This window comes from Aquarana catesbeiana, linkage group LG09 (genome assembly GCF_042186555.1).
Source record: "Aquarana catesbeiana isolate 2022-GZ linkage group LG09, ASM4218655v1, whole genome shotgun sequence".
Classification (NCBI taxonomy): Eukaryota; Metazoa; Chordata; class Amphibia; order Anura; family Ranidae; genus Aquarana; species Aquarana catesbeiana.
In genome coordinates, this window is record NC_133332.1 from 217794124 (window position 1) to 217818619 (window position 24496).

Sequence of the window (24496 nt, forward strand, 5' to 3'; positions counted from 1 at the left end):
TTTTTACAGCCTATTTCCTACTTGTTGGAAATATAGACTTATTTAAATGCTCATAACCTGGTCATATTTCTATTTTAATCTGGGAAAGAAGGTTTGACGTGACAACAGTGTCTAAAAAGGGCACACAACTGAAATCTTGCTCTCCTTCTTTTATTTGAAAACTGGGTTCTAAACAAACCCTGAAATGTTAAAGATTTGCCTATTAATGCCTTTTAAAACACCTCTTAAGCCAGGGGTAGGCAACCCGCGGCACTCGAAGCCTCTTTTGCCGGCACTCAACTCCCTCCCCATCAGCAGAGCAGCGCAGGGAAGTGTCAGTGAGACACTAATACATTACAATTTCAGAATTCAGAATTTCAGAAATCCCCACGCCGCACCTGCACTGAGGGGGAGGCACTGTACCCCCACACATTTTTAAAGATGGGAAACATTGTTGGGGCAGATGAGCAGTGGGAATACAGTGGTGGGACAGAAGAGCAAGGGGGTACAGTGGTGGGGCAGATGTGCAGGGGGTACAGTAGTGGGAGGGATGAGAAGTGGGTTCAGCAGTGGGACAGAAAAGCAGGGGGGTACAGTGGTGGAACAGATGAGCAGGGGGTTCAGCGGTAGGACAGATGAGCGGGGGGGTCACTTTTGGGCCAGAAGGGGGCTTCAATTGGTGGGAAAGGTAAGCAGGGGGGACATTGGTGCATTGGTGGGACAGATGAGCAGGGGGTTACAGTGGTTGGGCATAAGAGCAGGGGGTACAGATGTGGGGCAGATGTACAGAGGAGTACAGTGGCAAGGCAGAGGAGAAAGGAGGTACACTGGTGGAACAGATGAGCAGGGGAAACAGAGGTGGGACAGATGTGCAGGAAGTACGGTGGTGGGGCAGATGAGAAAGGGGGTTTCAGTGGTGGGGCAGAAGAGCAGGGGTACAGAGGTGGGGCAGATGTGCAGGGGGTATCAGTGGTGGGGCAGATGTGCAGGGGGTATCAGTGGTGGGGCAGATGAGCGGGGGGTTACAGTGGTGGGGCAGATGTGCAGGGGATTACACTGGTGGGGCAGATGTGCAGGGTGGTACAGTGGTGGGACAGATGGGGGGGGTACAATGGTAAAACAGATTTGCAGGGGGGGACAGTGATCTGAGGTGTGAAGGTGCATGAATTGGGGTTGATCTGAGGCGTGAGAGTGCAGGATGTTAATTTCTCACTACTGCTCAAGTAGTTTACAGCATTTACTTTATAAAAAATCCTTTTTGTGATTGAGAGTGTGAAGTTCACATTTTTTTTGTTATAAAATCGGCACTCTCAATTTCTTTGAAAATATTTTTCGCCACACTGTGCTCAAAAGCTAACTAGTCTTAAGCTAACTTTTAATGTATTTATAGCAGGTATTTAATGGCCAACTATAGTGATATAAGAACTATTAATTGGACTTATTTTGTTTCATTGTATTTTTATTGTAACGTTTACATATATAAAGGTCGTTTTATTATATGATTTTCTTGCCTTTACTTGCTGTTCCATATTTGACATGACCCTTTGTCATTCGATAAACTAATCCTCTCCTTCATCCAGCCTCTGTATCCAGAACAAGCAACACCAGGTTTTCTGCACTGAAATCAGCTGGTTAGCATTTTTCTTTTCAGTTAGTGCAAGGCTACTAGTTAGGTGGGATCTAAGAGGGAAATAGTAAAGCACAGTCACTGTGCAGCAGAACTAATCAGAGGATGCAGAGACAACATGTGCAATATAGCTGCCCCCCCCCCCCGCATAATTATATAATTGCATCCTATACATAAGGATGAGATTTTCAAAACATTAACACTCACTGATAAGATTATTTAAATAAACCCAATCGCGTTCACATATGTGGCTAAAAGAAATCTGTATGACTTTATTTTCCATGTGAGACTTTTACTGTTTTTATAGTATGGAATATTGTTGGAAATGACCCCCACTTGCAGTTATTCCTTAGAACACGTGAGGTCTCATTCCAAACATAAAAGCCATCTCTTCTCTTCTCTTCTCTCTCTCGTTTTTTTTTTTTTCTTTCATTTTTCTTCTTCACTAATAGCTTGTGGGTTTCATCCCTGCCACAGCCACTTAAAACAGTCACAAATTACCTTCTGATATAAAGTTCCTCTAGAACAAAGCAGCTTTTCCCATCACGCTTGAACCTTTTTCAGAGGCTTTTTTTCAACAGAGCTGCAAATTGCATTAACTCTTTGCCTGCAGGGACAACGGGCAGGGCACAGTAAGTCAGTAGCAGGCTGTTCTCGCATTAGCCGACTGCTAGAGGGAGAAATGAATAGATAGGCTGCATTCTCATGAATACGAAGCATCTCAGTGATGTCACTGGCCTCTAGTAAGAGGATAGGCTGCATCCTCATGAATATGAAGTGTAAGCAATGTCACTTGTCTCTAGTGAATGGATAGGTTGCCTTCTCACAAATATGAAGTATCAGGGATGTTACTGGTCTCTAGTGATGGGATAGGCTGCCTTCCAATGAATATGAAGTCTCAGGGATGTTATTGGTCTCTGGTGAATGGATAGGCTGCATCCTCTTGGAAAATGAGGTGTCAGTGATGTCACAGGTCTCCAGTGAGTGGATAGGCTGCCTTCCCATGAATATGAAGAATTAGGGATGTTACTGGTCTCTAGAGAATGGATAGGCTGCCTTCCAATGAATATGAGGTATCAAGGAAGTTACAGGTCTCTGGTGAATGGATAGGCTGCCTTCCAATGAATATGATGTATCAGGGATGTTTCTGGTGAATGGATAGACTGCCTTCCTGTGAATATGATGTATCAGGGATGTTTCTGGTTTCTGGTGAATGGATAGACTGCCTTCCTGTGAATATGATGTATCAGGGATGTTTCTGGTGAATGGATAGGCTGCCTTGCTGTGACTATGATGTATCAGGGATGTTACTGGTCTCCGGTGAATGGATAGACTGCATCCTTTAAGGAAAATGAGGTGTCGATGATGTCACTGGTCTCTACTGTGTTGGTAAAGTCACTTTTCTTTTGTAAATGGTCAGGGCAGGCTACATTGTTATGAGTATGAAGTATTTTGGTGATGTCTCCAGTGAATGAATAGGCTGCCCTTTTCATGAAAATTAGGTCTCAGCGATGTCACTGGTCTCTACCGTGTTGGTAAAGTCCCTTGTCTTTGTAAATGGGTAGGCTACGTTCTCATGAGTGTGAAGTGTTTTGGTGATGTCACTGGTCTCCAGTGAATTGATAGGCTGCCTTTTCAAAAAATATGAATGGTTAATAATGTCATTGGTCTCCAGTGAATGGACAGGCTACACTCTCATGGCATAATTATGATGTGTTGGTAAAGTCACTTATTTGTATGAAGCATTTTGGTGATGTCACTGGTCTCTAGTAAAGGAATGGGTTTGTATACCCATGAATACAATGTGTTGAAAAGGTTGCTTGTCTTTTGTAGATGGATAGGCTACATTCTAAATGAATAGGAAGCACCTTAGTGATGTCACTGACCTCTAGTGAGAGGATAGGCTGCTTCCTCATGCATATGGCATCTAGTGAATGGATAGGCTGTCTTACCGTGAATATAAATTATCAAAGATGTTACTGGTCTCCGGTGAATGGATAGACTGCATCCACATGAAAATGAGATGTCAGTGGTGTCACTGGTCTCTATTGTGTTGGTAAATCACTTGTCTTTTGTAAATAGATAGGCTACATTCTCATGAATATGAAGCGTTTTAGTGATGTCGCTGGTCTCTAATAAATGGATAGGCTGCCCTTTTATGAATATGAAGTATGTGATGTCACTGGTTTCTAGTGTAGCGGGTGCCTTGCTTCTTCCGTGCCCTACCAAGCTGGCTGCCGAGAGTACACAGGCTCTTCACAGGGAAAGCGTGCCTGTCAGTTTCTGCAGGGGATATTCCCCCCTCCTTTTTCTCTTTAATGACTGCATGTTAATGCGAGCAACGCTCGCACAGCAACGGCCGCCCACTCTGTTCTGTCTCTCCTGTTTTCCTATTGGCGGGGAGAGGGAACCAATGAGAGGGGCCAAATGGAAGAGCCAATAAATAGTGAGCAGAATGGCTGCAAAGGATTCTGGGACATGTAGTCCCTATACCAGATGGCCCCATAGCCTTGTATGGAGGTAGGAACTACAAGAACCAACTTGCTCTAGGAAGCAGAGAACCAAAGACTCCATCTTGTTGTCTGAGGAGATTCAGGTACCATGAGGCAGGAGAAAAGACTGGAGTCAGGAGAGGTGTTGCCTCCCGGGTCAGTCCATAGATCGTTTACAAGCTCCACAGCCGGTTGGGGACATCCAGCCTGAGAGAGGGGGATCCCAGGTGCACATCCAGGCGCACGTGCATTGACGGTGGTGAAGCGTTCCAGTCTGAGGTGACCAGTCGGGTCACCAGAAGAGCCTGCCCGTTTCCAGGACATTCGTTTGGGCCTGACCGCAGGATTTGGTGAGGGGGCACTTGCCCGTTTGCAGAAAACTAGGACACCGCACACAGACAGTTGTTTTACTTTGCCCATCCGGCTTTATGAAGACTGTATGCAGACATCATTGCTCACCTTACTACCACCTGTAGTGCCACAGAACACAAGGCCATTCAGATACAGAGACACTGTATACAGACACCATTGTCCTTTAACCAGACACGTAATGTAGAACTAAGTACAGTGTTTGTAGTTGGGCCTGTGGTGTCAGGGGACAGGAGAGAAAGGTCTGACATAAAGAGGGTCAGTCTTCTGCTCTCCTCCTGCCTGGACTCATAGAGCCAAATTTGAGTAGAGGTATTGATCCAATACAATGTGTCATATTGTGATTTATTTGCCATTTAAGTGTGCCTCTGCTCTTGGGGACATTCTCAGGTTTGGAATCCCCAGAAAGCAGCCTGAATACAGTATTGAGCTATATTGCTCTTGATCTCAGTTATTGCTCTCCAGTTACATTACTTGACTACATACTGTTATTGTCTGTTACCCTTTTTAGCAAAAATACTGTAGCAAAGGTAATTTCTGTGTTTTATCATAACGTGTGTGGTTTCATTGATCCTTGCACTTGCACTTACACTATTGCCAGGTGTGCTAGTGGGCCGAGGCTATTTTTGGGGTTAAGAGGCAGAGTACGGGACTGACCATACTTAAGCGGCTCTTGCGGGGGTAGCGTTACTCTAGTGATAGAATCGGTTGTGATTTCATAAATATTGTGTGTTGGAAAGACACTTATCTTTTGTAAATTGATACTGACAATTTGTAGTAATTGGATAGGCCCCAGTATAATTTATTTGAAGAATCAGTGATGTCACTGGTCTCCAATGAATGTATGTGCTGCATTCTCAGAAACCAGTGACATCACTGACACGTTATATTCATAACGAATGGACAAACTGTGTTTCATGTATATAAAGTGTTTGGTGATGACATTTGTCTTCAGTGGGTGGATAGGCTGTGTTCTCATAAATATGAAATGTCAGTGATTTCACTGGCCTTTAGTGGTTGGATAGGCTTTGTTCTCATAAATATGAAGTCTCGGTGATGTAATTGGTCTCTAGTGATTAGATATTGGCTATATTCTCATAAATAGACTACTTCCTTATGAATTTGAGGTCTTTTTAATGTCACTTGTCTCAAGTGAATATATATGTTGCTTTGTTATTGGGAAGTAAGGTAGACAATGATGGCCCCAGATTCTTACCACTTTTTTAGAATATTGATTTTAAAAGAGCTACCCTTAAGTGTTGTCAACAGTCAACCTGCAGTCACTTACCTGGGAGAGTTGACTTCTAAGCATAATGTACACAGAGAGCAGAGGGGGCAGTGATGTGAGCTGTGTAATTGTGAGGACTTGCACAGCCTGCAAGACTCATTGATTTCATTGTGTCCACAGCTGGGAAGAGATAACGTCAACAAATACCCCATGTGATATCAATTAAGTGATCAATACAGTGTGACTTGTATCCTATTGGCTGTTGATTTATGAAAGAAGAAATTACTCTTGTAGTCCTCAGTTCAGTTGTGTTATATGTAACTGATGAAATCTGGGGGTCACTGGGGGGCTGTCATTGGCTTGTGGCTCCTCCAGGGACATTACAGACAAAGAGCAGTGTCAGAGGTAGAACTAGAAACAATAGCAACTGCAAACATTGCTTCCCTCATTATAATTTTATTGATTAAATCTTGATGTAGGCTACGTTCACACTTGTGCATTGCAAAATCACGCGCATTCCCGCAATGAAAACACGCATCCCTTTTGCAGACATGTGGCAGTGCCATTAACTAATGGGTCTCCCACAAATCTGGCTATATGGTTGTATGCCAGAATGCGTGACAACAAAGTACCATGCCTTTTGGTGCGGCAACATTTTTGAAAAGGGCCATGCATCCCTTTAGTATGTTTTCTCACTTAGGGCAGCACATTGAAATCAATGGGTTGCCATAAATTCAACACATGGAAACACATAGGTGTGACCAGAGGCTTGGATGAACAGTGGACATTGTTGGGACATGTGCTTCTTGGACCCATAACACTTGAAGTAGAACTCCATTTTAAACTAATTTTGGTTTAATTTGGGAAGAATTTGAATCTCTGTCAGATTTTTATATTACTATGTATATCCCTACGGGAATTTCCCACCACTTACTGTCCCTGAATTATAACAGTAAGCAAAAGGAAATAACCCCGATGTTAGTGAAAATCATGCCTTTGACAGTTATTGCTGGAAACAAGTGTCTCCATTGGTAGATTTTTCTATATTATATCTTCTTGTTGTGGTGACGCATGCAAAAAAATTAGATTTCCCTTAAATTTTTGTCTTGATGATAAACAGTCACTTGGAGAAGAATAAGAATGAATCCCCAAGATAGGGTTACAAAAAGGCACTCTGTAACCGAATGTAGAGAAAACAAAATTTGGATGGGGTTCCACTTTAAAGTAGAAGGAACGGCACCCACTTCCAGTGCTGTATCAGTTTTTCGTGTTCCCTCCCACCAGCCACAGCAGTTGCTCACTGACATAGGGGAACTGTGCAAGATTTTTAATTTTTTTTTACTGTTGGGAGATGTTTAATTCCCTGATCAGTTTAGCAAAATGCTTGCTTGAGAATCCTCAGATGAAAGCCGACACATTCAGACTACGAATGTACTAGCTTGTAGGCAGGTAAAGATGGGGGTAGGCCCCTTTTAAGGTTTGCTCCTCCTAAATGGAGGATTCTAGGAGTCATTGCATAGGTGGGCGAGGCTGGGGCTCCCGGTGGGGGGACACTTGGAGAGCTAGAGAAGAGGGCCAGCCTGCTATGGTGCGTTTTGCTTTCCCTTATTTGGGGGAGTGGCTGCAGGAGTGGGGGGTCTCCCCTTTTGGACATCTGGGGAGAAGGTAATAGCCACCTGCATAAAGACTGAGCTAAAGAGAAGGCATAGAGGACTTGGTTCTTTCCTTGGTACTCCACTCCTGAGAGAAGGGGTTAATGAGGGCGTAGATGGAAAGAGGAGATGGCAGAATCAGTTTTATCTTGAGCCAGAGACACTAACAAAATCCAAGCATGCAGCAGCTTAAAGCTACGGCTGCCAATATTTGGATAACCTAATTGATTGACCGATATATGGACTGTTATGTTACTTCCCAACTTCAGTCAATAAAGAACGTTGGACCAGATCAGCTAGAAGCTAGACCTATCCTCGATGTGAATATTTGAGCAAGAAATGTTATTCACAGCCAATATCTGGGGAGTGTTGAGAAAAGCATTATTTGTCTAGATCTGGCTATAGCGCCCTGAAAGTAAATGCAGGCTCAGAATGTGATTACCCCTGGGAGTGAGGGGGATGAGCAGGCTCAGTCAAGACAAGAGGGTGGAAGCGTTCGGTCTCCGGCCAGTATCCTCGCACAAGGGAGTACAGATTGGGAGAGAAGAATTGCATGTGCCCTGGAATCTGTGTAATCTTGGGGAAGTAAAAGGTATATGGGGTAAACCTCGCACTAAAAAACAAAAAAACAGACTTCTGCACTTTTAAAATTCCTGAATACAGGAAAAAGTATTAAAAAACGTGAAAAAACAGTTGCGCTGTCTATTGACAGAAAATAAATTCCCACACAAATGTGCCTTAAGTGATAAATCAATCCAAAAATAACAATGCAAATCAAGCGTGAATATATCTGATTCTAGTATACAAACAAATTGTATCAACAAGTGTTCATTGAATCAGTATGGTTAAGATAAAAAAGTGTCCAAAAAAGATTTACTCAAATTATAACAAAGTGTCCATATTGTTTTTCAAATGAAAATAAACAAAGGTGCAGTGCTCCCAGTGTATAATAATAAACAAATTCATAAAGTTCATCTGTGCTCCACCAGTGCTCATACAAAATCAGCCTCTTACCGGATTATCATGATCATCATCCTTCATTTACCCGAATCTCATTAACACGGCAGCACTAATCGGGAATAGATCGTGAGTACAACAACAATCCTCGGGTGAGCTTTCTGAATAGGTTAATCTTCACTATCACAGAACTTGTATGTGGTCTGGGACATAAAACACTGTGAACAGATCAGGGGTCAATACAGTTAGTAATTAGTAGTTTCCTTTAGAGGTGCCTGAGACAGAAGTTTTTTTAAAAAAGGTAATCCAGGCATGGTATATTTTTACATAGTTACATTGGTCCAACTTGAACCAACGTAACTATGTATATACTATACCTGGCTGATGTCCCTGGAAGCTGGAAGAAATCAGTGAAGTAGACACCGCTACTCCAGTGATCTCCACTTGCTTCAGGGTCCTTTGCTGAACGCTGGAGAGCGGAAGGAACGAATCCCCGATGCCGCACATCTATGCATGTGGTGTGATCGTAGAAGAGAAAACCTCAGCCTGGGCTCCTGCCAGGCCACGCCCCCAATGTGTTTCGCTCCACCCCCCTGGACCTTAGTCATGGGGATCCTTTGCTGAACTGCTGGCCTGATGTTTTATGAATACAGGAAGTCAGCTGCTCAGAATGGGCACCATTTTTAGGGTATCATTTGCACTTTATGAATGAATAGAAAGGATTCCCTGATTGAAGGAGGTGGAGAGGCAGGGTGGTGACATCAAGCACCCCATCTCATCCAATCAGATAATACTTTGCATTCATGCAGCAAATGCAAAGCATGCTCTGAATGGTGCCTGTGCTGAGCAGCTGACCTCCTTTATTCACAATGCATCAGGGTGGCCACTCAGCACAGGACACTGAAAGCAAATGGAGCTCACCGGAGACATGGACATTGGCCAGGTATGGCATATGCATAGTTACATTGGTCCAAACTGGACCAATGTAACTATGTGAAAATATACCATGCCTGGAATTAATCTTAAATAAAAAATCTGCTTTACAGGTGCACTCCAGACAAAACTGAAATAGCCCGGGGAAGCAGTACATTTGTTTTCCATCCTATTGCTGTAGTTCTTCCCCCTACAGTCCACCCCACTACCTTCTGTCTGTAATTTTGGAAACCCTGCTGGTAACATGAGGCAGAAATTCCCAAATCCTCCCAGTCCTGCAGGCTCTTTGCTATCAAAGTGGAACCTGCCACAGACTGACATCTTATTTTCTTATATCTGCTTATGTAGATTTTACCTGACTTTGTCTCCAGCCTCTTGATTGGACAATGAAGGAGCAGCAGATGAGGTCATCCTCATTCCCTTTCACAATGTGCAAAGACATGCTACATGGCACTGCACAGGTTAATGCATAACCTCTGTCTGTAGCCTAGGAACTGACACTTCCTGTGAAGAAACTACATATCCCAAAATCCCTGGGGCTCTAAGTCTAGTGCCTTGCAGGTGAGAGCTAAACAGTAATTAGATTTGACACGAACACACACATCTCACCATGCTGGAAGAGATGTGTTTTTATCACATTGACACGCCTACATTTGTGATGCAACACAGGGGAAATAGCACAGTGACCACTTGTCTCCGCCCCTCCTGTATTTTTCTGCAGGCAGCCTGTAGTGGGTGGAGCTTGCTGGGTCCCTCCCACGTCTCTACTGTCTGCATAGACTATGCACAGCACAGTAAGGGTGTTACCACTAATTTTACAAGATAATACCTGGGTTTGCAAAGGCATTTGGCGCACACAGTGAATTTATATTGTGATTTATGGGTGGCTTATGAGGAATATATTTGTAATAGTTTTTTTGTGTCTTGAGTACAGCTTTAAAGTCCAGCTGCAACTAAATGCATACCCCCTCATGGACTGGTTTGATTAGGAAGAGAATTTTTGTGGAGAAACATATAAATATAATCAATTGGTATTATTGATCTTCTTAATGCCCCCAAATGTATTTCCGGAGTGAATTGCTCTGGGGATATTTCACTTGGTTGTTCTCTGTAAACTCTGGAAGGACAACAATAATATGTGCTGTGCTACAGTGCCTTGAAAAAGTATTCATACCCCTTGAAATTTTCCACATTTTGTCATGTTAAAACCAAAAATATAAATGTATTTTATTGGGATTTTATGTGATAGACCAACACAAAGTGACACATAATTGTGAAGTGAAAGGAAAATGATAAATGGTTTTCATTTTTTTTACAAATAAATATCTGAAAAGTGTGGTGTGCATTTGTATTCAGCCCCCTTTACTCTGATACCCCTAAATAAAATCTAGTGGAACCAATTGTTTTCAGAAGTCACCTAATTAGTAAATAGAGTCCACCTGTGTGTAACTTAATCTGATTATAAATACAGCAGTTCTGTGAAGCCCTCAGAGGTTTGTTAGAAAAACGTAGTAAAAACACAGCATCATTAAGGCTATGGAACACACCAAACAGGTCAGGGATAAAATTGTGGAGAAGTTTAAAGCAGGTTTGGGTTATAAAAAAAAATATCCCAAGCTTTGAACATCTCACAGAGCACTGTTCAATCCATCATTCGAAAATGGAAAGTGTATGGCACAACTGCAAACCTACCAAGACATGGCCTTCCACCTAAACTGACAGGCCATGCAAGGAGAATATTAAAACACAATTTTTTTTTTTTTTTTTAATATCATACTGTAGAGTATAAGATTTCCTATCATTTGAGCCCAGTCTTGCCACACAGAGTTAATCCATCTCTGAGCAATCCTCTTTTATTGTTCAGTGAGAAAAATCTTGACAAACTGAGAAAAACTTTGTCAAATACTCCCATTTGCTGTGAGTGACAGGTGATTTACATATATCGTGTACCAGTCTAAGACACAGGCATTATTTTTTAATTCCCTCCCCCACTCCTTTCTTCAGCTCTGCAAGGATTGGCTGTTCCACACCTCAGCATGATTTGGCATTCTGAAGTCATGTGGTTACTTTCCTGTCTTTTCACTGGATGTTGGAGATCATAGCAGAAGTTCAGTGTTAGAAATAAACAGGAGAAAATGCATATTGACAAGGAGTGTAGAGGTGGGCGGGAGTCTACTGACATCACGACTCCACCCACCGAGCTCCAGACAACAGAACCACCCACAGAATCTGCAGTTTTTCTGGTCTAATAACAGACAGAGGGGAGACATTTGACAGGTAAAGATACATGCAGGAGGCATGTATATCTTTATAGATAACCCTATGGCAGTAGTTTAGAAAGGATGACATTGGGTTTACATCCACTTTAATCAGAGAAGCAGCCAAGAGGCCCATGGTAAGTCGGGAGGAGCTGCAGAGATCTACAGCTCTGGTGGGAGAATCTGTCCACAGGACAACTATTAGTTGTGCACTCCACAAATCTGTCCTTTATGGAAGAGTGGCAAGAAGAAAGCCATTGTTGAAAGAAAGCCATAAGAAGTCCTGTTTGCAGTTTGCGAGAAGCCATGTGGGAGACACAGCAAATATGTGGAAGAAGGTGCTCTGGTCAGATGAGACCAAAATTGCATTTTTTGGCCTAAAACGCCATGTGTGCAAAAAATTAACACTGCATATCACCCTGAACACACCATCCCCACTGTGAAACATGGTGGTGGCAGCATCATGTTGTGGGGATGCTTTTCTTCAGCAGGGACAGGGAAGCTGGTCAGAGTTGATGGGAAGATGGATTGAGCCAAATACAGGGTAATCTTAGAAGAAAACCTGTTCGGGTCTGCAAAAGACTTGAGACTGCAGTGGACCTTCCAGCAATACAACGACCCTAAACATACAGCCAGAGCTACAATGGAATGGTTTAGATCAAAGCATTTTCATGTGTTAGAATGGCCCAGTCAAAGTCCAGACCTAAATCCAATTGAGAATCTGTGACAAGACTTGAAAATTGCCTGTGTGTGTGTGTGTGTGTGTGTGTGTGTGTGTGTGTGTATATATATATACACAGTGGGGACGGAAAGTATTCAGACCCCCTTAAATTGTTCACTCTTTGTTATATTGTAGCCATTTGCTAAAATCATTTAAGTTCATTTTTTCCTCATTAATGTACACACAGCACCCCATATTGACAAAATATATATAGTGAAAAATTTAAGGGGTTCTGAATACTTTCCGTCCCCACTGTGTATGTATATATGTATATATATATATATATATATATATATATATATATATATATATATATATATATAATATATAATGTATGTGTGTGCACAAGAATCCGACGTGTGTACAGGTCGGGGGCCCGCTGTCAGACGATGTGTGGGGTGGGGTGAGGTCAGGTGCCAGGTCGGAGGGCCCCATGGAGGAGGACATCAGGGGGGAGGAGCCCCTCCCCTCCCTTTCTGTGCATGCAGGCTCCGGTCAGGTACCGGTGTGCGCCGGTCTGTGCGAGGTGGGTGAGGCCAGTTGGTGCCAGCAAAGGGCCCCATGGAGGAGGAGGTCAGGGTGGATAAGCCCCCCCCCCCCCCCCTTCTTGCAGCTGCCACTGGAGATCCTGGTAGAGATGGGACACAGGCTCAGCTACCCCTTCTGGCACTGCTGGACAGGTGACAGAACAAGGGTGCACACACTGCTTCAAGCAAAAAATGGACACACCTGATCCAAGGTGCTGATCCCGGCTCATCACCATAGGCAATATCAAGAAGAGAAGAAAAGATTGGTCGCACACTTGAATCCAAAAGATGCTGTAGAATTTTCTTTATTGTCATGAGCCAGACAAAATTTCAACGATGACCAGTTATCCCAGTGGAGATGGGACACAGGCTCAGCTACCCCTTGTGGCACTGCTGGATAGGTGAGAGCTGGGAGGACTAGTGCTTTCCTAGGTGTGTGTGACACTCCCTCCAACCTGTTCCATTTCTGGGTGGAACTCCACTTTAATGCCCCGTACACACGGTCGGACATTGATCGGACATTCCAACAACAAAATGCATGGATTTTTTCTGACGGATGTTGGCTCAAACTTGTCTTGCATACACACAGTCACACAAAGTTGTCGGAAAATCCGATCATTCTGAACGCGGTGACGTAAAACACGTACGTCAGGACTATAAACGGGGCAGTGGCCAATAGCTTTCATCTCTTTAATTATTCTGAGCATGCATGGCACTTTGTCCATCGGATTTTTGTCCATCGGAAATTTCAACAATGGATTTTGTTGTCGGAAAATTTTATAGCCTGCTCTCAAACTTTGTGTGTCGGAAAATCCGATGGAAAATGTGTGATGGAGCCTACACACGGTCGGAATTTCCGACAACAAGGTCCTATCACACATTTTCCGTCGGAAAATCTGACCGTGTGTACAGGGCATAAGAGTTTTTACACTGGAACTAAGGGGCCAAGCCCAACCCCTGGAAAACAACCCCACACCATAATCCACCCTCCAAATGATTTGGACCAGTTCACAAAACAAGGTCCATAAAGACATGGATGAGCGAGTTTGGGGTGGAGGAACTTAAATGGCCTGCACAGATTCCTGACCTTAACCCAATAGAACACCTTTGGGATGAATTTGAGCAGAGACTGCAAGCCAGGCCTTCTCGTCCACATCAGTGCCTGACCTCAAAATGCGCTTCTGGAAGAATGGTCAAACATTCCCATAGACACACTCCTAAACCTTGTGGACAGCCTTTCCAGAAGAGTTGAAGCTGTTATAGCTGCAAAGGGTGGGCCAACGCAATATTGAACCCTACGGACTAAGAGTGGGATGCCATTAAAGTTCATGTGCGTGTAAAGGCAGGTGTCCCAATAATTTTGGTAATATAGTGTATGTAATGTGTGTGTGTATCTATATGTATATATATATCTCACCCACTTTAGATACTATTGTAATGAGATAAATATTGTTAATCATTTTACCTGTTATTGGTCATAAAGTTATGGCTGATCGGTGTACATGTCAGTCACCCCTCCCCTCCCCCCAATGTCACATGTAGATCCTAATCACATGGAAAAAGTGTTTCCTTTTAAAAACCATTAATAGTCTGTATAAATCTCACCCACTGCTCCATGCATTGCACCCTTTTCTTTGAACATGGGAGAATTCTAAAAATACTCAGTAGAAATTGAAGGGAGGAGACGGCTGAGATCCTGTGAATCAGTGCCATTAATTTCAAGGAGGGCTCTCATCACTATGGCCAAGATACAGATCCTTTCATTAGCAGGGCACAATCTCACACCCCATCATTATGACCTGGCAGAGGAAGGAAGGGAGGCTGCAAAGTTCAGGGTATCACTGATACATTACAGAGGGGGGAGAAAAGGTACAGGGATTATTTTACAGGATTTACTGCCAATTACAAGACCGGATTTACATAGTCAGCTTCATGTAATAATCTTATTGGTGTGTTAATGGTTTAGGAAGCACGTATTATCTATGGAATAGACAGCAGCCATATGCCCTGTACACACACAGCTTTCATCTCTTTAATTATTCTGAGCATGCGTGGCACTTTGTGCATCAGATTTGTGTACACACGATCGGAATTTCCGACAACGGATTTTGTTGTCGGAAAATTTTATAGCAAGCTCTCAAACTTTGTGTGTCAGAAATTCCTATGGAAAATGTGTGATGGAGCCTTCATATGGTCGGAATTTCCGACAACAAGGTCCTATCACACATTTTCCATTGGAAAATCCTATCGTGTGTACAGGGCATTACACTTTTTTTTTTTTTTTTTTTTTTTCAATAAAATAGTTTTTTTATTGAATAGAACACAAGGCATTACATGGTGCAGTTGCATAGGTATACAATCCATGGAAAGCAGGAGTTTCAATCCTCATAGCATTACATGAATGGTAGTAACTGTATAGCCAACTCATCTATCATATGGCTGAGAAGCATTACATAATACCCTGAGTTCCAAGCTCTCTTGAGAAGGAAAGTGCAAACAATCAAACAGAACAACAATCATAAAAGAAGAAAAATTAAATAAAATTAAAAGGAAAAGGTCCAACTGGTAGTATACATTCAAGACTTTGTGTTCTAAAGAAAAGGCAAATCACTTCTGACAGGTCACCCATATTCCCATATGAGCATCTGAAGTCAGTGCAGGAAACCATCTATCCCATCAGTAACCTGTCTAGGGCCATCTGCGGGGCTGCCACCTCTGGGGAATTCAGCCATCTCTGCCAGATGCTTATACATTTTTATGGTGATTTCCTATGATAATAGGTGTTATTTTCGCGGATGAGGATGGTATTAACCATTTGGATCCAATGTGCCTCCTTCGGGGTCTGTGCCGAAAGCCAAAGTTGGGCAATCAGCTTCCTAGCTAGGTATAAGAGCCTTCTGAGGACGATGTACACTGAAGAGGTGTACAATTCCTCATTGAGATTCCCAAACAGGCACGTCAGCGGGTCCACCGCTAGTTGAACCTGGTAGACATTGTTAATTTTAGCAACAATTCTGTTCCAATACCTCATCAGCTTGGGGCATCTCCAGAGCATATGGATGAGGTCATCCGGATGAGCCTGACATTTTGGACTTATGGAAGTCTCTCGTCTACCCCATTTATGTAGCTGTACAGGTGTATGGTATACTCGGTGCAATATAAACAGGTGTGACCGCCTCTGCGCCGCAGACACTGACACTAACGTTCCCACCCCCAGAATCTGATCCCACTGTTCACCGTCAATGGGGCCAACATCTCGCTCCCATCCCTCCCTGCAGGGTAAAAGGTCAGGGGCTTGTACATATGATAGTAGGTGGGTATAAATTCTGGAAATGATACCTTTCTTTTCAGGGTCAGTGTTTATGGATTCCAGGAACGCGGAGTTCTCTAGTTTCAGATAAGATTATCTACACTGGCAACACATGGCATGCTATAGATGTATATATTGGTAATGATGACCTTTCAGCCCAGGGAATTCCAGCAGAAGTTGAAGATACGGCTTTAGGACAGAGTCATTGAGTACTTGGTTGAGGAATCTAATCCCCGGCTTTTCCCAGATGTTTAGCAACTTTAGCTAAATCTGTGTAAAAGCGGTTCTGCCAAATGGGCGTTTGACGGAAATACCCATTCAGTCCCAATATGTTCTTCTTTGGCTGACCTTGGCAAATCTCGGGTAGGAAGTCTTTCCCAGGTTTGCCGAGGTCCACCGAAGTGTCCTCGGGGCTTTTCGGCTGTTTCTGCGGCTCTAAGCCCCCCCCCCCCCCCCCCGCCTCTGGCCGCATGCGGTATTGTATCCCATTGAAGTCAATGCGGAACAAATTATTTTCATTTCCATTGACTTCAATAGGAAAACGCACTCCTTATGCTCGTAATCCGAGGTTCCACTGTAGTCTAAGTTGGTGAAGTAAAATTAGAAATATATATATATATAAAACAATTTTTCAGAAATAAAAAAACTGATAATTGGCATGTGCGTATGTATTCACCCCCTTTGTTATGAAGCCCATAAACAGCTCTGGTGCAACCAATTACCTTCACAAGTCACATAATTAGTGAAATGATGTCCACCTGTGTGCAATGTAAATGTCACATGATCTGTCATTACATATACACACCTTTTTGAAAGGCCCCAGAGGCTACAACACCTAAGCAAGAGGCACCACTAACCAAACACTGCCATGAAGACCAAGGAACTCTCCAAACAAGTAAGGGACAATGTTGTTGAGAAGTACAAGTAAGGGTTATAAAAAAAATATCCAAATCTTTGATGATCCCTAGGAGCACCATCAAATCTATCATAACCAAATGGAAAGAACATGGCACAACAGCAAACCTACCAAGAGACGGCCACACACCAAACCTCACGGACCGGGCAAGGAGGACATTAATCAGAGAGGCAGCACAGAGACCTAAGTTAACCCTGGAGGAGCTGCAGAGTTCCACAGCAGAGACTGGAGTATCTGTACATAGGGCGACAATAAGCCGTACGCTCCATAGAGTTGGGCTTTATGGCAGAGTGGCCAGAAGAAAGCCATTACTTTCAGCAAAAAACAAAATGGCACGTTTTGAGTTTGCAAAAAGGCATGTGGGAGACTGTATGGAGGAAGGTGCTATGGTCTGATGAGACTAGAATTGAACTTTTTGGCCATCAAAGAAAATGCTATGTCTGGCGCAAACCCAACACATCACATAAAGAACACCATCCCCACAGTGAAACATGGTCGTGGCAGTATCATGCTGTGGGGATGTTTTTCAGCAGTCGGGACTTGGAAACTGGTCAGAGTTGAGGGAAAGATGGATAGTGCTAAATACAGGGATATTCTTGAGCAAAACCTGTTACCACTCTGTGTGTGATTGAGGCTAGGACAGCAGTTCACCTTCCAGCAGCACAATGACCCCAAACATACTGCTAAAGCAACACTTGAGTGGTTTAAGGGGAAACATGTAAATGTGCAGGAATGGCCTAGTCAAAGCCCAAACCTCAATCTAATAGAAAATCTGTGGTCAGATTTAAAGATTGCTGTTCACAAGTGCAAACCATCCAACTTGAAGGAGCTGGAGCAGTTTTACAAGGAGGAATGGGCAAAAATCCCAGTGGTAAGATGTGGCAAGCTCATAGAGACGTATCCAAAAAGACTTGGAGCTGTGATAGCTGCAAAAGGTGGCTCTACAAAGTATTGACTTTAGAGCGGGTGAAAAGTTATGCACATTTACTTTTTCTGTTATTTTGTCCTATTTGTTGTTTGCTTCACAATAATAAAAAAAAATCTTCAAAGTTGTGGGCATGTTCTGTAAATTTAATGATGCAAATCTTCAAACAATCCATGTTAATTCCAGGTTGTGAGGCAACAAAACATGAAAAATGCCAAGGGGGGTGAATACTTTTGCAAGGCACTGTACGTCGGAACCAATACTGTGGTATCCAGATCGGGGCATTATGCAGAATGTACAGTAGTTGCGGAGCCCAAATCATCTTTATGAGTTTTTCGCGTCCGGTTACTGACAGCGGTAACCTACACCAACTGGCATGTTTAGCTTAAAGTGCGAAACGCGTTAACTGATTGCCTGTACTTTTTTTGCCACAGTATCCTGTATACTGTATGATCCTGATTTTGCAATAAAGATTTTTGGATAACATTTTCCCGGTGTGCGGCTGTCCGGACTTTCCTATATATCTTCAACTGGCATGTTTGTGTTTGAAACTTTTGAAGTATTGGTTTCAGATACAAAGTTATATATTCCCGTGGGTCCCTGGCTACCACCCACTATATCCAAATATCTGAATGAAGTGACTACCTGTATGTGAAATGCATCGTCCAGCAGAAGCGCCGGTAGATGATCCAACGGTAGAAGAGCCAACTTGTGCCAGTTTATGGCAAAGCCCCACAGCTGCCCAAATTGACCCAGCTCCTCTTGTGTGGAGTGCACTTTAGATGTGTACAGATCCCAGAAGAAATGTGAAAATACTTCGGGAATTCGGGTCTGGTCAGCAACTGTTTCCCCCTCAACATTTTGGATGGCCTTTATATGGCCTCTATATGGGTCGTACCCTACTGGGCTTTAGCTATCATTGCTAGCAAGTGTGCAGTGTTTTTCCCCCTCATTAAAATATTTTTGCTGCTGGAAGAATCTCTTGTTCTCCGTTGTAGTAGTGGAGACCTGTTGATACAGGGCCTGCACTTCCTGCCATCTACGCTCAGACACTGAGGTGGGGGCAGCAATGTATAACTCTTCCGCCTTAGCGGCCTCACTCATTACCAGGTTCTACCACTCTTTGGTTTTAGTTTTAATAGCGGTAATCTGCGTGATAATTAAGCCTTCAGATGAGCCTTCAGGGCATCCTAAACCACCGTAGGCTTAGCTGTGCCCTGATTAAAGTGTAGGAATTCAGTGAGAGCTTTGGGAATGGGATCAGCTTCCGGGAAAATTGTGAACCAAAAAGGGTTGACCTTCCATAGCCTATGCTGATGGGTAGGAGAAACAGCTACATGAGCACATAGGAGAGAGTGGTCCGAGATGTTGCGTGGAACATACATCACGGAGTTAGTCAGTTGATGTGCCAAATTGTTGCCCAGACATAGGTCTATGCGGGAGAGGCAATTGTAGGACGCTGAGTAGCAAGAATAGCACATTAGGATTCTGGTCCCTCCACGAGTCTTGCAGGCCAATTTCTGCAAGGAATCGAGCAAAGGGGGTAGGGCCCCCCGGCTGGAGATTTCCACTAGCTCTGGGTGAAAATGTATCCATCTGCTTATCTATAACATTGTTATAATCTCCCAACACCCAAATAGGGATGTTGGAGTATGAGGCTATAAATTGTGCTAGACATTTCAGGCTGTCAAAGGAGAAGGGTGGAGGGATGTAGATATTTGCAACAATGCATGTCAACCCTGCTAGTTTGCATAGTAGAAAAATATGCCGTCCTTGATCATCAATCGGGGAGTGCAGTAACTGAAAGGAGACAGCATGCGAAATAAGTATACTGTTGCCCCTCGAGTAAGCTGTGTGGGTGGAGTGGAACTGGGTGGGATAGCTGCGGCTTTTAAGTGTGGATATAGAATTGGCTTGCAAGTGTGTGTCCTGTAAGCACACCACAGCGGGGTTGGGGGCCTTCACTGTAGAGAAAAATGCCACTCGTTTGACTCCATCACCTAGTCCCCTCACATTCCATGAAATCAAAGTACACACATTAGACATAGAACAACAAACTGGTAAGCAACTTGTAGGGACATTTTCAGGTGCAGAGAGTCGTCAGGGGACTCCCCACATCTCTATTTAGTAACCGTAAGTAAAAGGGTTCCCAAGACACAGTCCAGGTGAGTGGGTGACAGTGTCTGCCATAGCCTTATTCTTCATTACATGCTCAGGCTCTGCTTTCTGCTTAGGACTGCTATACCAAGACCATGTCCTAAGCTGGCCGTACACAATTCCTCCAACTACCCTATACAGTATGTGTGAACAAATCTCCTGCTGCAGCTAATAATTTATACCTGTACAGCGTCTGCATCTGATTGGATGCTGCCGCTCTTTGGCGGACAATTTTCTGCCCAGCTTCTTCAGTTTTTCAATTGAGAAATGTCAGACAGGAGGGTGACGACAGGGCCACCCACTGATCAAATTTTAGGAAATGGCTGAAATTTATATGGTGTATTGCCAGTTTAGGGCCTCTTGCACTAGGGTGCAAGAGGTTGTATAATTTAAATTGGGATAAACAGCTGCTGCATAAAGCCAAATATAGTAGCGAATGGCCTAACACAGCTGTATGCGGGTTTATGTCGCTACTTCTGTAAGGATGTGCAAAGCTGTACCCTGGACAAAGACTGCATTCAGGGTTGCATGCCTTTTGCCCATGGGTGCTCAACCTGCGACCCTCCAGCTGTAGTGGAAAAAAACAAGTCCCATCATGCCTCAGCCTTTGGGAGTAATGCTTGTAACTGTCAGCCTTGCAATGCCTCATGGGACTTGTAGTTCTGCAACAGCTGGAGAGCCGCAGGTTGAGCACCCATGCAAGTTTAGCCTTTTGCCTTTAGAAAATCTACCCCATTATGCTTGTAGAGCTTTACTGGTTTTCTAACATCTCTTGTATGGCTGGTTTTTAGCTTATCCATGAAGCTGAATGATAGCATCAAAACATAGACTAGAGGGAAACTCTACATACCCTTTCGTGTGTTAAGTATTGAAAATGTGGTACAGCAATCTTGTAAAATGTAAAAGTCACTTGAAATATTACTGTTTAAACACTAATAAAAAAACTCAAAGTATGCACTCCTGAAAATATTCCTTTAAAGAAACAGTGTAATTGTGTTTAATTCATGAATATAGCACAGTGGAGGTATACCGGTGCATGTGCTCAAGTTTAATCTCTGGCACATATAACCCACATCCCACAATGCTATGCGCCCCTCTATTTAAAGTGATATTAAAGGCTACATTTTTTCTAATCAAAATAAAAAAATGTTATACTTACCTGCTTTGTGTAACAATATTGAACAGAGCGGTCCCTTACAGGACCAGGACAAGGGATGGGCAGAAGGGACGGCTGCCCTGGGCTTCTACTATAAGGCTGACAGGACTAGTGACAGCGGCACTGCTACTTCTGTCAGCCTAGCGCTGGAAGTGGCAAGGAGAGGAGGAGAGAGCTGGGAGAAGGTGCAGGCTGTACTCTCTCCCTCCTCCTCATAAGCTCGCACATAATGAAGGGGCATCTTTGCCCTAGGCACTAGATGGTTTGTCCTGGCTCTGAGTAGGAGGCAGGTAAGTGCTTAGGAATGGGGGAGAGGGAACAGTTAGTGTGGAGTTTTACAGTTTTATTTTAGAATCACTTTAACCTTTAGAGTGCTGTGTGCCTAGACAGTCATCAAGAGTGACTATAGGTTCTGTTACACACTTAATCATTACACTTGTCTGTTTATTTTACAGGATGATACTGAACCCTACTTTATTGGCATCTTCTGTTTTGAAGCTGGCATCAAGATCATTGCCCTGGGGTTTGTGTTTCATAAAGGCTCGTACCTACGGAATGGGTGGAATGTCATGGATTTTGTGGTTGTTCTTACTGGGTAGGTAAAAATGTTTACGTTGTTTACAGGTTATTGATTGGAAGGACATACCAAACACATGCACAATGAGGTTGTCCAACATAGGTTGATACACTTTACAAGGTGCATAACACACCTACTTTAATTCTGACAAGTGGCATAACGAAGGATACATTTTATCAGTCCAACTTGCAATGTGACAAAAGTTGCAATTTTCTATGTAGTTTCTACCCCACTAAGGCAGGCAATACACGGTTCGAATCTCGGCCAGTTCGAACCATGTATGGGCAGACTGAATGTACCAAGTTGATCGATCGATCAACTTAGGTACAACCAGCATGCCGGGTTTTGCATGTGAATATCGCTAGCGGCTAGCAATAATCACTGTCTTCTCCCAGGGGGGTTGGCTTCCCCCACCGGGTGAAGACAATGGCCTGGCAGGAGGAATTCCTGCATCAACACTGTCTGTGTTGATGGGGGAATCAAGCGAATTTCTTACCTGCAACCCGTGATTGTAGAAAATAAATTTGCTTCTTGTATGGCCGACCTTAATAACTGTTTAAGCAGGCAATGATATACAAAGTCTAATAGATCAGGAAACCCAAAAATAAACAGTATATGAACATTAATGCAAGTCAAAGCAATCACATAAACCGATAAAGGACAACATCTTAACCCACATAAAAGAAGAGAGGTCAACCTGTTGATCCACCATACCTCTCTTTTCATGAGGGAGATAATCCTATCACCTTCTCCCTTGTCTTTGGGTTCATCATCCAAAACCATGAAGCCCAAATCGGTCTTCAAATGCCTTTGCTCAGTGAAATGCTTTGATACAGGCAGGGAGACCTGTTTTTGTGTATCAAATGTCTATGCTGAGCCACCCTTTTCCCTATTTTTTTTTTTCTCAGTTGTTTCCCTTTCATATTTCTATCTATCTATCTATCTATCTATCTATCTATCTATCTATCTATCTATCTATCTATCTATCTATCTATCTATCTATCTATCTATCTATCTATCTATCTATCAAGCCTAAATGACAAAGGATTTGAAAATATAGTGTTGTTTAATATGATCATTCATTCCCATCATGGGATGCTTAAAAACTTTACCTTTGAACATTAAGGGACATCCTGTACATGTCAAACACAGGGAGGAACCCACTTTTTCTGGTCTAAAATTGAATGTTTTATATTGATAGTTGACGTTTTAAACTTCTAGGCTGGCCATACATGTTTTTTTTTTTTTTTCATGCAACCAACTGGTTGAATAAAAAAAAATTAACTGATTAATGTGTGGATGGGGAATTCACTCCCACTGAGCTATTGTATTGTGCTGTGGGGAGCCTTCCGGTCAGGCGCCATTTGAGTATAATGATCAGTGTTGCTGGCGGCTCTGATTATTTGGGAAAAACCCAACAGACTGGTCGTACACAAATCGATCGATAGATCAACTTGTGTACAATCAGCTAGCCTGTACATGGATCGAAATTTGGGCAGTTCCTGCTGAACTAGCGAAATTCCAATCCACGTATGGCTGGCTTTAGTGTACCAACCAGTCTAACAAGCTGTGATTTCTTCTAAAAGCCTGCATTGGTCCAATCGGTAATTTCTTTATCTGCTTAAGCCAGAATCTACCTGTGTTTGTTTTTTTAATTACAGAAAAAAATGTTTTGCTAAGTGGATGGTAATGAAATGAGAAGGGGAGTCTACTGAGTTTAACCCTTTGTGTTTGTAGTAATTGTCTAACCTCCATCTAAATGTGTTCTTTGGGCCTCTAAGAGGTCTTTAGGGCATTCCTTCTCTTGAAATGTATACATCATCCTATCCAAAGATCTTTATTGCTGACAGGCCTTTTTACTCTCAAAAATTGACTCCATACCATCAAATGGAATACATGAGGAGGATGAAAACTGCCAATCCACAAAAGTTGGTTCCTGTATGTGGTTTTCACGTAAATATCAGTGTGTATTTGTCTTTTGTATATACCACTGTGTCTAAGAAAGGTACCCGTGTCTCATCCACAGTGATAATAAATCTGATAGAGGTACTATGTAAATACAAAACATCATGATGATCATATAGGGATCCAGTGTCGCCCTACCTTTTTTTAATCAGGTTTTATTTTTTGAAATTTTTATAAAAAATATTAAAAAAATGTTTTTGTCCTACCTTAGCACAAAAATGTCATCTATATAGCGCCACTAGACTGGGCAGTGTCTCAAATATAAAGAATCAGAAAAAGCAAAAGTGTTCTCAAAATGATTTGGAAATGCCACTTTTGGATCCCAAATTCCCATGGCAATGCAACAACACTGCCAAAAAAAAATATTGCTGAAAAAAATGCATTAACAAGAATCAAACTCAGCAATTCTCTGAACAAAGGCAATTGTGCTACATTGTATTTTCTGCTGTTACTCAGTTTAAAATACACCTCAACTCCCTCCTGGTGACCAATTGAGATTCTGGTAACACCCCAAGTTACTAGAAGGTTACTAGGAAATTGTTGGTTTCCTTTATGTAAGCTCTGGTGTTTTGTACCAACAGAGCCATTATCTTATCCAAGAGAGTTGCATTAGGTCCAAAAATAGAATTATTGACTGTTTCTATGGGCCGTCCTGGAGATAACACAGGATCCTTATGAACCTTATGGAAAATGTATTTTACAGAAACCGTTTTTCCTGCAGTGCCATGGTATTGCCGTGGGATCCAG

General features: G+C 42.8%; 1 protein-coding gene across 10 annotated transcripts in view; it reads left to right on the forward strand.

Annotated features, from left to right (window-relative positions):
* The window catches only part of CACNA1B (calcium voltage-gated channel subunit alpha1 B), a 404014-nt gene that overhangs the window by 14730 nt on the left and 364788 nt on the right, over positions 1 to 24496 (forward strand). For all 10 annotated transcript variants that reach the window (XM_073599719.1, XM_073599724.1, XM_073599718.1 and 7 more), the window contains exon 2: positions 21663 to 21802. In XM_073599719.1, coding sequence (XP_073455820.1) covers positions 21663 to 21802 — 140 coding nt within the window. The remainder of the gene's footprint in view (positions 1 to 21662; positions 21803 to 24496) is intronic.